General features: G+C 45.7%; 1 protein-coding gene across 3 annotated transcripts in view; it reads left to right on the plus strand.

The window, feature by feature from the left end:
- The window catches only part of LOC120907222 (cardioacceleratory peptide receptor-like), a 49,710-nt gene that overhangs the window by 18,926 nt on the left and 18,585 nt on the right, over window positions 1-12,199 (plus strand). For all 3 annotated transcript variants that reach the window (XM_040319052.1, XM_040319054.1, XM_040319053.1), the window contains 2 exons: window positions 4,204-4,948; window positions 5,838-5,945. In XM_040319052.1, the coding sequence (XP_040174986.1) occupies window positions 4,784-4,948; window positions 5,838-5,945 (273 nt within the window). In that variant the 5' untranslated portion in view covers window positions 4,204-4,783. The remainder of the gene's footprint in view (window positions 1-4,203; window positions 4,949-5,837; window positions 5,946-12,199) is intronic.

Consider the following 12,199-nt stretch of genomic DNA (forward strand, 5'->3'; position numbering starts at 1 on the left):
TCTTGCAAATGACAGTTTTCTAGGGTAGAGAGTGAGAGACAGAGAGATGAATGTTTGTTTTAGCCGCCAACTTTGCCTGGATTGTGGTGACGACGTGGTTTGATAATTAATCACGTTAAATCGGCTTACAAACGTCCCGCGTTGCCTAGTTAAATCTGTACCAGTTAGCGAAGAAGGACTGCACGTGGGAGAAGAGATTGAGATGGGTTAGGTTCTGTATGGGTTTTTACCTTATTTTTTTGGTTTCAGGCATTACTTCCAGTTAAAATGGGACAATCTAGTTCGAAGAAGCAGAGGTTTCTCTGCTGATTCGACTCTGTGTCTGCGTAAATCCTCGCGCGTATTAACTCGCACATGTGGTACAGATCGTTTGGTAAAAACTCCTTTTATTGTTTCGTAAATATTCAATACGTAAAATGTAATATGCGCTGCACAGTACAGAAATGCCACACTGACATTTCCCATTGATGATTTCGTTTCGTTTTGCTCCACATTTGACATTTTGCTTCGCGTGCGTTTGCGTAAAATTTTATCACGCAGCGAGCTAAGTTTATACGCACAAAAATACGCTCGATTGAACTGAACGACCCTTGCAAAAGTGTCAATTGCTTCAAAAGCACCTATGGTCGATTGGCTAGGGACAGGTTGTTTTTTGCGTATGCCTTTGTATGCTTCTTAACTTCCAGCCACATTTGGGCGCCCACTGCACACTGAACACGATGCAAAGAAGACCCTTTCCCGAGGTGAAAAGTAAATAACTTACCACCACTTTAGGCACATTTTTCGGGTCAGTGAACGGGGCAGGGTGGGATGGAACGGAGTGTTTTAATTGCCATTGACATTCCCACCCCGGAACGATCGAACGTTTCGCCCGAAAATGTACACCAATTCACCCATAAGTGCATAAACGCTTTGATCGGAACATAAAAGTCACACCGCCGCCCGGGACAGGTTCCGGGTTCGGTCCGGGAAAGGACAGGTCATGCCAATGCTTTTCTGCTGCGGGCAATAGCAAATTCCTCATTTACGGTGTGCCAGGTGGAGGAAAAGTCGAGGACGAGGGGAGTGTGGCTCACGACCTTCTCCTGCCACGAAATTCGTCGTTGCCTACGACAACGACGACGGCGACGACGACGTTGCCGAATCAGTGTCAAGATCGTGAAGGTGACGATAATTGCTTTATTGGCGGAACAAATGCCGCACACCGGTGGAATGGCCAGCTGGGTTGGGTGGGTTTATTCCCCCCCCACCCTCTTACCTCATAGCTGGAACGCACGAAACTTTTGTGCCGAAAGCAGCATAAGCTATCGGTTTCCAATTCCATTCGCATTCCGAATGTTTGCGGCTTTGGCTGCGATGGTACGATTTGTGTGATTCCCTCGTTCCACTTAATTTGTACCTTTTATCGCGCGAGCGTGTGTTTCCGTGGGTAGGTTGTAGAGGTTCATCTTTACGGGCCTCCCCAAAACATACCGGTACATGTTATCGTTTCCTCTTCATCAAAGCCGCTTACATCGGCTGCGCCTGTAAGCACATAAATAAACATTTTGCGCCGTACATGGGTGCCCGATTCCGAGATCTGCTGCTTATGCTCTAGCGCGAGCCGTATCATGTTTATGCTTTTTATGGTTGATGAATTTGTTTCAGCTTAACGATTGTTTTCGTTTCTGTGTGTGTGTGTGTGTGTGCCTTCAAGGCGTAATCCTCATTGCAAAGATGCTGCCTGCCCGATCAGCTTCAGCAGGTCGTCATCGTACGCGACACACCGGGCTTGCGGTGCCTCGAGTGCCACGAGACCGTCGTAAATCTTGTTGCTCCGTTGCTTCTAACCGGCCGGAAGTTGTCCCAGCAAAGGGGAGGGGGGGGGAACGGCCACAAAAAAGGGTGGCATTAAATTAATGTACGAATTATGTAAACGGTGTCGATCGGTCGGAGAGGCCGGAATCGGTTACACAGGCTGGTGGAGGCATTGGAGGCCCTTTTGGGGGCCAGTTTGGAGCCGTTTATTTGTGATGTGTGCAGCTTCTCGGTAAATGGGCCTTTGGTCACGAGGTCAAAAGGCGAACCACCCACCAAGAACCCCCGGCACGGGAAAAGGTGTTTTGTTGGGTAAGAAAAACGACAAAAAACCATCGAACACTCTCCTCTTGTCAATTCGGTTCGGTTGTTTTGGACTGCCCGTGGGAGGTTTTTTTTTGCTTCTTTCTTCCAAAATTGTTTTCCCACACATCTTTATCGTGCTTTTTTTTTGGTGTGTCCCACCCAAACCCCTGCCCCCGACCGTGGCAATGTGTCAAAGCCGGTGTTTGCTTAAGTCGATGCCCGCTACCTGCCACTCCAAACGCGATCGGGTTCGATTAATCTCGCTGACAGATGAATGGGGCCGGGGCCCGGGTATTGATTTATGGGCACGAATTGAACTAAATGACACGCTGGCGCTGGGGCTACCAACACCACCATCTGTCCCCGAGAGCCCCTGACGGTACGGTGGCCCCAGGGTGAGAAATGGTACTGAATTTGGAAAGTTAATTTGTTTGTTGACGTTACGCGGACGGGCGCGGTGTGTGTTGCTGCCGGTGAGATCGTGTTGTTGTGGTTCGTACGAAACAAAAACATAAAAACACACACACACACACACACACACATACTGTCCGAAGGGTATAAGATAATCAATCGGTTTGATATCTGGGAATTAATATCAATTTGTTGCAGCGTTTCATCGCTGCAGGGTTGGCATATTAAATTAAAAAACAATTTTGCCTCTGGTAGCTTTTGATTAAGGTAGCATAATTGCTTATTGCAGACGGGTAAATTGTAATGCGATGATCAACGGATTGTTTATCATTGGTTATTTATTGCGAAATGATGAAAAGATGATTTTTGGATTTTTCACTTGCGTTTTAATTGCTCTGTAATTACTTCTACTTCCCTGGCGCAACACAAAACGGCTCAGTGGTTACAAAATATTGTCTTTGCAGTTACTTCAACTGCAAGCAGAATGCTTAACATAATTTCCATTCATAAACAGAGAAAACCGATTTCAATGGGCTTGGGCTAAAATTAGAGACACACCGGGGAAGAGCATCTCAATTAGCACAAGTGCTACTTCTACCCCGCGCGCTGCTAAATTTAGACTTTAAATGATGACCCTTCGGAACTGTAAACCGGCAGGCGACAAGTAATTAAGCACTTACTCTAATGAGCATTTACACGTGGAAAGTAATTTGTTTACTGAGCCTGCTGGTCTCCTTTTTTTTGCACTCCACTGACCACTTGCCCGGCCATCGTACACTGACTGGCAGTGTCGCTAAATATGTACACCGGAAGCAAAAGCGCGCGCTGCTGGCCGGCCAAGCTACTGTAGCTACCTTCCATTCCATGTAGAACCCCCGGAGGGAGAGCCACGGGAGGCATACGCCGGGTTTATGGGTCGTTAAAATTTACAGCCACAGCCATAAACAGAAAATCTGGATCATCGCTAATCCCGCGCGGAATCAAAACCGGTAATTACCGGAGCCGGTAGCGCGAGATAAATCCCTCCCGTGGGAGTCCATTTCATGCCGCCCTCGGGCAGGGAGCAGCTGCCAGGCCTTTAGACCTTTTGAGGGTGGCGTACCACACGCTGATGTAAAACTCGAAACGGACCGGAGCGCTTTAAGCTTCAGTTTTTGAAAGCTTTTCTAACGCGCCTTTTTTGCTGGACGTTTTTCTACTTTTCTTACTTCCGTCGGTTAACATAATTGATTTCATTTGAACGTGACATTCGATCAATCTTTCCGCCCGGGATCGTGTGGATCGATCGAAATTGCTGTTGTGTTTATGTGTTTTCAGCGTGTTTTTTTTTTCTTTAGTTCATTTACATCTTTTTCTCCCATTTCTTTGCATCCCAAAGGGCTACCATGGTTTTCACGTACAAATCAGATTTGTGCTCAAAAGCGCACAAAGAAAAACTGTGGGAGAAATTGATTGATTGGGCTTTTAGCTTTGCCCGTGGAACCTAGTGGACCTGTCAAACTTGATTGAGTGCCAGATCAAACGGACTTAAAAATGAAACACTTGCAATTTGAGTAAATTTACAGCAATTTGCTTGCATCGGAAAGCAAGAATGTTATTTAATTTTAAGGTTTATTTTCATAAAATGTTTATGGGTTGAATGAACTTAATTAATTATTCCACTTTTTGGTACTTTCTTTTTCTTAATAGCACGTTGCACATGCTAATGAAACGTCTAGTGGAAGGTCGCAGCAGCGTTGTCCTACGATCAACAGTTTCTGTGTTGCGCTACACCGTGACCCCTGCCAGACGAACCCATTTCATCTAACGCGTATTGTGAGAGTGTTATCTAGTGCTATCATCATCCGCCACCAAACCGCCCCGCTTTCCGTTGATTCTCATTAGCGTGTGTGTGGCGTGGCGTCGGTGTTGCAGCCCAGCGGAGTGGAGTGTCGAGCGATGCAACGATGGCCACCAGTGCGACGGTTGACGATGCAAAATGTGACGTCGAAACCAACGGTGACGAGATTGCCAACGGCGATGAAGATGATGATGACGACAAAGCGCTGAACAGTGGTAGTGGCAACAGCATCACCACCACACACTATCCGGAACTTTTGCGAGAACAAGCGCGTTACATTAAAGTTTAGTGTCCTGCGGGTGTGCAGTACAGTGCGGAAACAGCATTCGTAGCAGCAGTGTCTAACACACTTGATACTGCAGCAACAGCACGACGATCTCGATCGGTCGATTGGATTGAAAATCAGTTTTGGCTTCGAGAGGTGGCACGATGGGCGAATCGACGGTTGGCGGCAATGAGCAGGACAGGGAAACGGTGCTAACGGCCGGACGAAACGGGGCGGTCGCAAGCTTCCCACAAGAAACCAATATCGAAGACATTGGCCCACAGTGGTTGACGCTGAACGGAAGCGAACTGGACACGGAGTACAAGCAAGTAGGTGTAGCGAGCGGACATCTGGTTTTTCACCTTGATTGCAGGGCATTCAATGCCGTGTACAATCGGAAAATGGAAACAATTTCGTTTGACCGGGAAATGCAGTTTTCACGAAATTGAAAATTGTAAATTTGTAATTGAATGTGTTTGTGTGGTAGGTAGGAAAGCGTATTGCCAAATGTACAAAGGTTTTCAATTTGCCCTCACGGTGGTATTGCGCTGAAGAACATAAAATGTTTACGGTAATACTTTTTCTCCTTTTTTTGTGGGTTTGAATGTCTTTAAAACCCTTTGTTTCCAATTAGTGATTGAATGTATGCCCTTTAATAACCACCAAAGTGTTGCAATACCTCATTTCACATAGCTTCAGGCGTTTAACTTGTCATGAGGACGGGGATATATCTACATTGGTAACATATTTGCATACATTAGGCGCTTTGGACCTGACAACTTAGATTTCGTTTTTCATTCTCTTTGCTTCATAAATGTTATCTTTATTTCAAAGAGGTCAATCAAGCTCAAAGTCTATAAAAACTAAAATCCAACAATTTAACAACAACTTCGTGAAACAAGACATCATATAATTGCTCGTTGCGTATCAAAACCTTTTTTAGACCAAAACATTCAGAAAACCCCTGCTTTTTGCTAGTGTGGCCAATTAAAGTTGAAAGTTTTATCGTACAACATTCATAACTGGACGAAACATACCAGCTCGCTGGAATATAAACACACAAACCTACACTGCTATTGTATGTATCGAACATTTCAATTTTCTCACTGATTGATTGACTTTCTCATGGCTTTTTGCCATCCGCAACCAGGCGTTTTAAATTGCATTCAACTTCAAATGACATTTTACCCCTTTTGTTTCTTTCGCTCAAAAACCCAGCACCTTGGACTGCTCGAGCAGCTCGAGAACGTTGGCAACATGTCGAACGGTACGTCCGGAGCGACGGAAGATCTGGAGCAACAAATCAACAGCTTTTACTTCTATGAGGTAGGTACTGTGATCCCCGTGACTAGAATGGGAAATGGAATGGTACTTTAATTAAAATTAGGAGAGCTGTGGGTGCACGGGTCAGATGTTAGGCATACACTGTTGCAATAAGGTTAGGGCGGTGAGTAGACAGTAAGCAAAATGTAACAAAAAAAAACTTAAAAGAAAATGAGAGAAAAATGACACGGGGCGGAAACGTAGCCGGATGGGCTTGATAATAAAAAAAACCCCAAACCCTTAGATAAAGTGCTGTCATCGAGCTGTCAGACACCGGAAATCGATGTCACGGCGTCGTTTGCATACCGGTTGCTTTGATCGGAGCAAACGGCAACGAGGGAGACACACAATGAAAGCTTCCAGCGGGTGAATCGGTCGTCGGCAAACGGTAAGCCGACTGGAGGGGTGGAAAAGTTCGCGAGCGTCCCTAAATTTATCGCCCCAACCGTCTAGACCGGTTGATGTGATTTTTATCGAGCTGCATCCATTTCTACCCGATCATTTCTAGCTGCCGTGCACGTGTGGCACCACTCAGAACGAGACCGACCGAGTGTGCTTTGGCAGCTTTTTGATCTGCTCTCGGGACAGCAGGTGCGCTCGTTAGCTGCAGCTGAAATACATTCGGTTCGGAGTTTATGCTCGAAGGGGTGGGGTTGGGACTTGCTTTGAACGAGCAAATGGTTAAGTGGAGCGGTTGCTAGCTGCAGTGTGCAGTGAGCCTTACCGTTGAAGCTTTTCGAAGGATGCTGAGCACTCCTGTAAGCAGTCAGCTCTAATAAGGGGCGGTCAATAGATTCGAACGAGCTTTTAATTGGTTTACAGTGAGATGCAACCGTGCTCAAGCTGTTTTTCGGTAAGGGAAAAAGTTGCTGTAGAGAGGAAGAAAACAACGTTGTTACATTTGAAAAAGAGGGGTTTTTTACTAATCGTTCCATGAAATCGCAAAAAAAAACAGTCTCTCTAGTGATTACGGCAAAGCGCTCTTGTGAGAATGTAACAGATTTTCTTCAAGCGAGACGGCATTTGTCCACGATTCTCTTATACACAGGAAAGAAAATGGAAGAAAATCCTGCCCAGAAAGCAGATCGCATTTCGCACATTTGCAGCAAACGCTTTACTCTAATGAGAACATCCTGCTTACAAATTCCAGCTTCAAGGAAGCAGCCATAATGAGCACAGCTAATTTACTTTTTCACCTCCTTCGTAGCAGAGTCACACGATTTAAATCCCGCACTTGAGCGACGACGAATTGGCAGTTTGTGCCGTTGCAGTTGGGCTAGGAGAAGGCGGAAAGCAAACTTTTTTCCACTCGAGTTCAAAGTTGCACTACCAAGTAAAATGATTTTGACAGGGGAAACTCCTTGCTCGGGGAAATTCTCATTTGAAGTAGCGGACAAGGAATTGCAATCGGTCCGGGATTTTTCAGTTTCCTTTTCGCGTGAGTTTTTATTGAAAGAAAAATGATACTTTTTTGGTGTTTTCTTTCGGGCTGCCCGCCGAATGGGCAGCATACAGTCGCTGTCCGACCGGTTGAAGGCATCGCCAACTGGAGCGCGAAATTAAACCAAAAACCATCGCTCAAGTGGAGCTGTAGCAAGCGCCAAAAGAAAATTAAATCTGTAGGAAACTGAAACAAAAAAAAAACACACACACACACAAACACCACTAACCCGGGTGCCAATGTGCGTTGCTTTCGGAAAGATGTGGCTTCCGAAAAGGGTTAAGCCGGGCGACATCGGCTCGGTGGAAAAAATGAGTATTATCTTATCGGTAGGTTTTGGGGTGGCGACATTTTCACAATTTTCTTTGCCTTTCCTTTTTGCTTGCACCCGAGTCGTACAAGTGGCATAAAATGTGTAATGGACGCGAAAGAATTCGTAAATAAAACAACAAAAAACACACACACAGCGACACAAGGACACAGCGAAACGCAGCAGAGCCGCAGACAATGTGTGCCAAAAGACAACAATGTTCTTCTTCCTCGTTGGGTGCGGAGCAGGGGGCTTGGCAAAGCCTGGCAGCATCAAGGCTACGTTGAGCTTCATAGTCTCAAGTCTCTTTTCTTGCTGTTTCTTCTGGTCGTAATTGAATATGGATGAATGAATGGACGCAACCAAGTGGATGGGAGGGAGCAATGAATGGAGCCGCCGGTACGTGCCGAGGCAAGTGGCAGCCAAATTTGAAGTGTGAATGCGTCCTTCCGGTGTCCTTTTGCAGACGATACCCGGCAGGGTGCTAATGCAAGAAAGTTTCTATTTTTATAAGACCCTTCGTTCAGAGCGTTTGGTGGGAATTCATGTTTTTGGTTGTTTTGTTTCACGCTCGCTTTCGCGCTTCCTTTCGCGTGTACGGACCATAAAAGGATCCCCGCTGGGAAAGGGCACGGCATGAGGTCGAGCAAAATACACACAAAAAAAACGAGAAACTAATTTACGAACATCGATGCTATCGACACCCCAAAAGTGCGGAATGCAGCAGTGACGTTCGCAGCAGCGGGAAGCACCGACACACGCTTGGCACAGCTACTGTGCAGAAATTGTTTTCTAATTTGTGACCTGCGGAAGCTGTGGTCAACCATGCAAGCAGGCGTCCAAGCACTTTTTACTGTTCTTTTGTTTGACTTTTCACACTGCCGATTAGGATATGTCGGTTGGCAAGTGTAGAAACCGAAAAAAAACGTACAAACTTGGCGATGAAAATGGGCCACCAATATATTCTGGAGAATATTGAGCATTCCCACGGGCACGCGGAAATTGGAACGAATGATGCGCAAAACTGTGAAAGGATCATGGTGTCGATTCGGGCAAGCGGAAACAATACTATCGCGTGTCGGTATTGAGTGCCAAAAAGTGGGGGAACGGTGCTGCTACCAGGCAACAATTGTGAGACGTCAACGGTCCAATGGTTCGATTTCTCAACACTGTGAACCGAGTGTGAATGGCGTGAACTTTGGGTGTATGCAAGCGGAAAACTATCGTCCCCATTTCGGTGTTGAAATGGAACCGTTTTGTAGGGAAAAACATAAACATTTTCCCTGCTTCCCTGCTATCATCATGAGCAAAGGGTGGAATGGATGATTTTTTCTTTTTTTTTCGTTTTATTTCCCTGCACACTTTGGACACCCGGAAACCCGTTCCCGTGTGTTTGTGTGCGGTGTTATGCTACGCTTCCAAGTGCTTTCTTTTTCTGTTGTTTTACCGCACCGTAAACGAACGTGTGGTCCAAAAACGTGCTCGCGTAGGAGCGAATCTTTAATGCATCGAACGTCGATCAGATCTCGCACATTAGTGTCACACATTGACACGTTCGATCAATCATCTGACTGGTTACTTCATTGTAGCGGGCGTATACTCATTGTTTCTTTTCTTGTGAGATAGATGATGAGCGTTCGATGTAATCGATTACCGATCAGGCTTATGACAAATAAACAGGCTTTGTCCGTATGGTGATATTAATCATTCGAGCCTATCAGTGTCAAGCTGTTGGGAAAAGGTACTAAATGACAAACAATGTGTGAAAATAAAACTGAAATTGGGGCCCTTCACGATTCTAGTCAGGTTTTTGTGTGGAGTTTGACATTTGGAGGCTGAAATCATGTAAACATTCTATTCAAAACCACAAACAAAACTAGCCTGCAATTTTCAGTCTAGATTATTCTAGCCTCAAAGCTAGAATTAGATTCGAGTACCTGTTCGAAAACACGGTGTTGTTTACATTTACCCCAAGGTGCATTAAAGAGACCAGGTGATGGAACCTACAATCAAAGTGTATGTAGTCCAGGTGGTTTCATAGCATTTTTTATAACAAATTTTAAATATCACTTTTTGACAGAACGAGTGAAAACTTTTGCTCCAACGAGCTTTCTGGAGGCTTGACGAATACTCAAAACACTCTTAAAATCTTCATTCAGAAGCAGAAGCGATAAAAATCAGCTTTCTATATTCATACACCTTTAGATAAGCCCGCCTATATATTATATCCACTTAGATAGCTGTTCGAAACTGCTGTACAATGCAAACAGCTGACAGGCTGAAATGTCAACCTACGAACTTAAAACGCAAAGGGCCCCATTATTGTATTCATTGACAGTCAGCACAGAACTTTGATCACACTGACAGTTGAATGTTAAATACGCCTGAAAGTATGCAGCTTATGTACAAACTTAATTTACTAACGCAACAACCATCGCTTACTTAAGCGTTTTAAATCGCAAGTTACACATTATTTTCTCTTAGTTTGTTAGCTATTCGTTATCAATTTAATAGCTTTAATTTCATTCTGGAAATCATCAGCAAACTACTTTTATGCTGCATAACCTTCCTGTAACTGTAGGGCAAAATTGAGATCGCACAGCTACGGTCGCTCATTATGCCACGGCGGAACAATAAATCACCGTAAATTGATTTACAAAACCATCGTTAGTTCACTCGCAAAAACGTCAATGGACAGCGAAAGTGAGTTGATATCGCACAATGCACTCCACTCCAGACCTTACCGACTGAGTTCGTCCTTCCCGCCTGCTCCTCGACGAGTACATGGGATGGAAATAAATTATTCTCTGGGCAAAGTTCCAAAACTTCATCACCCACGACTAGCAGCGGTGCCAGTGGCAAGCTCGGTAGAATCTGGACAATCTCGGCTTCGCCAACTCTGCAACTGTGTGCCAATGACCCACAAGGGAACGCCGAAGGAAAAACAGCCAAGTGCAAAGGAAAGTGCAATCTCAGCTCCGATGCTGAGCGCTTGTTGCCATTTTTAAACGTACCGCCAGTGGGACGAGTGCGCAAGATGAAAGCGAAAACCGTTCACCCAGTTCGATTCGGTAGCTTGGCGTGGGCTAAAATCGATCGCAATATCGGATGATGGATGTCGATGAATTGCGATTGCGAAGCAATAGTAGTGGCTGTTGTTGTTGTTGTAGTTTCGCTTTCCTCCCTCTAACCTTCAACAATAATCGTCCGGTTTGGTTTTAGGAGCTTCGGTCGAAATGTGGCCAGCGTTTGAAACGGTTCTCCATAAAGTACTGCAAACTTACTTACCAAACCCGGGACGTATTTGAAATCGAACGTCACAAACCCCCGCTCGCGCCAGCAAGCGTGATCACGTATTCGTTTGCCCTCCCGACACTCACGCACACACGGGCACTCTGATTTATGTTGTGTAGCCACCGGGAAAAGGGAAGTGACCGGACGTGGTCTGCACGTTAAGCGTTTAAAACTATCCCAGCGTCACACACATAAGTCCCACGTGTGCTGCATGCTTTTGCGTGCTGGTTCTGTTGCTTGGTGCTGGTACGAATCGTTCAAGAAGCATCTCGCACTGACCAACTCAGACAACAGCAAAAAAACGTCGTGCTGTGGCGTGGTGACAAAGACCATCGTACATCATCATGCCGGAGCGTCTCGTCGACACATAGCGCAACGGTTCGTAAGAATTGCAAAAGAAATGCCAACCCCCATCCTTTCCAAACGCTCTCCAAACCAACCGGGCCAACAGGGTGGACGACGACGAAACATTCCATTGCTTTGAATGCAACAATCCGTTGCATTTAATCGTCATTCATGCAGAGCGTTGAGAATGTGCAACATGTTGCCCCGAAGCACACACCCGGGACTGGTTGGCCCTTTTATGTTAATGGTTATGATAATGTTACCAATACTAGCCGATGCTAATTTCCAATTTCGAGCATCGCATCGGGAGTTGTTTTTCGTATACTTTTGTTTATCAGCTGTCGTGTTTTTTTTTTGTATCTTTCCCACCCTTTCTCCCCCTTGCTATTAACTTCCCAATTTTCCTAAACGGCCCAGAGCTGAACGAGACTAAGGCGGAGCTAGACATCTGGAGACATGGATGCATAATTGACAGCAAATGAATCGACAGCGACTGCTCCGTGTGCTTCGACTGGAATCGGAATCGGGCGGATGGTAATTGAATTCGACCATCGAACACCGTTACCGATTAAATGGTGCATAATTGCAGTGGGAAGATTGCAAGATGCAATGAGACATACCACGACCGTGCAGGACAGTAACGACCGGACGGGACTGCAACGTGTAATTGCAGTATGCATGTAATTGAATTCATTTGCACTGCTCCGGTCAGCGCGGGTTGATGGGATTCGAAATCGTCCGTTTGTCGTTCGAAATGAGTGTCCTGTCAAATGTCACGGACGCTTCCCCGGCGGGTCGGGCAAAAGGTAACGTTCGCTCGTCACGCCAAAGCCTCGCGACCGAGCTTGGGACGAATAGGCCATACTT

This window comes from Anopheles arabiensis, chromosome 2 (genome assembly GCF_016920715.1).
Source record: "Anopheles arabiensis isolate DONGOLA chromosome 2, AaraD3, whole genome shotgun sequence".
NCBI lineage: Eukaryota > Metazoa > Arthropoda > Insecta > Diptera > Culicidae > Anopheles > Anopheles arabiensis.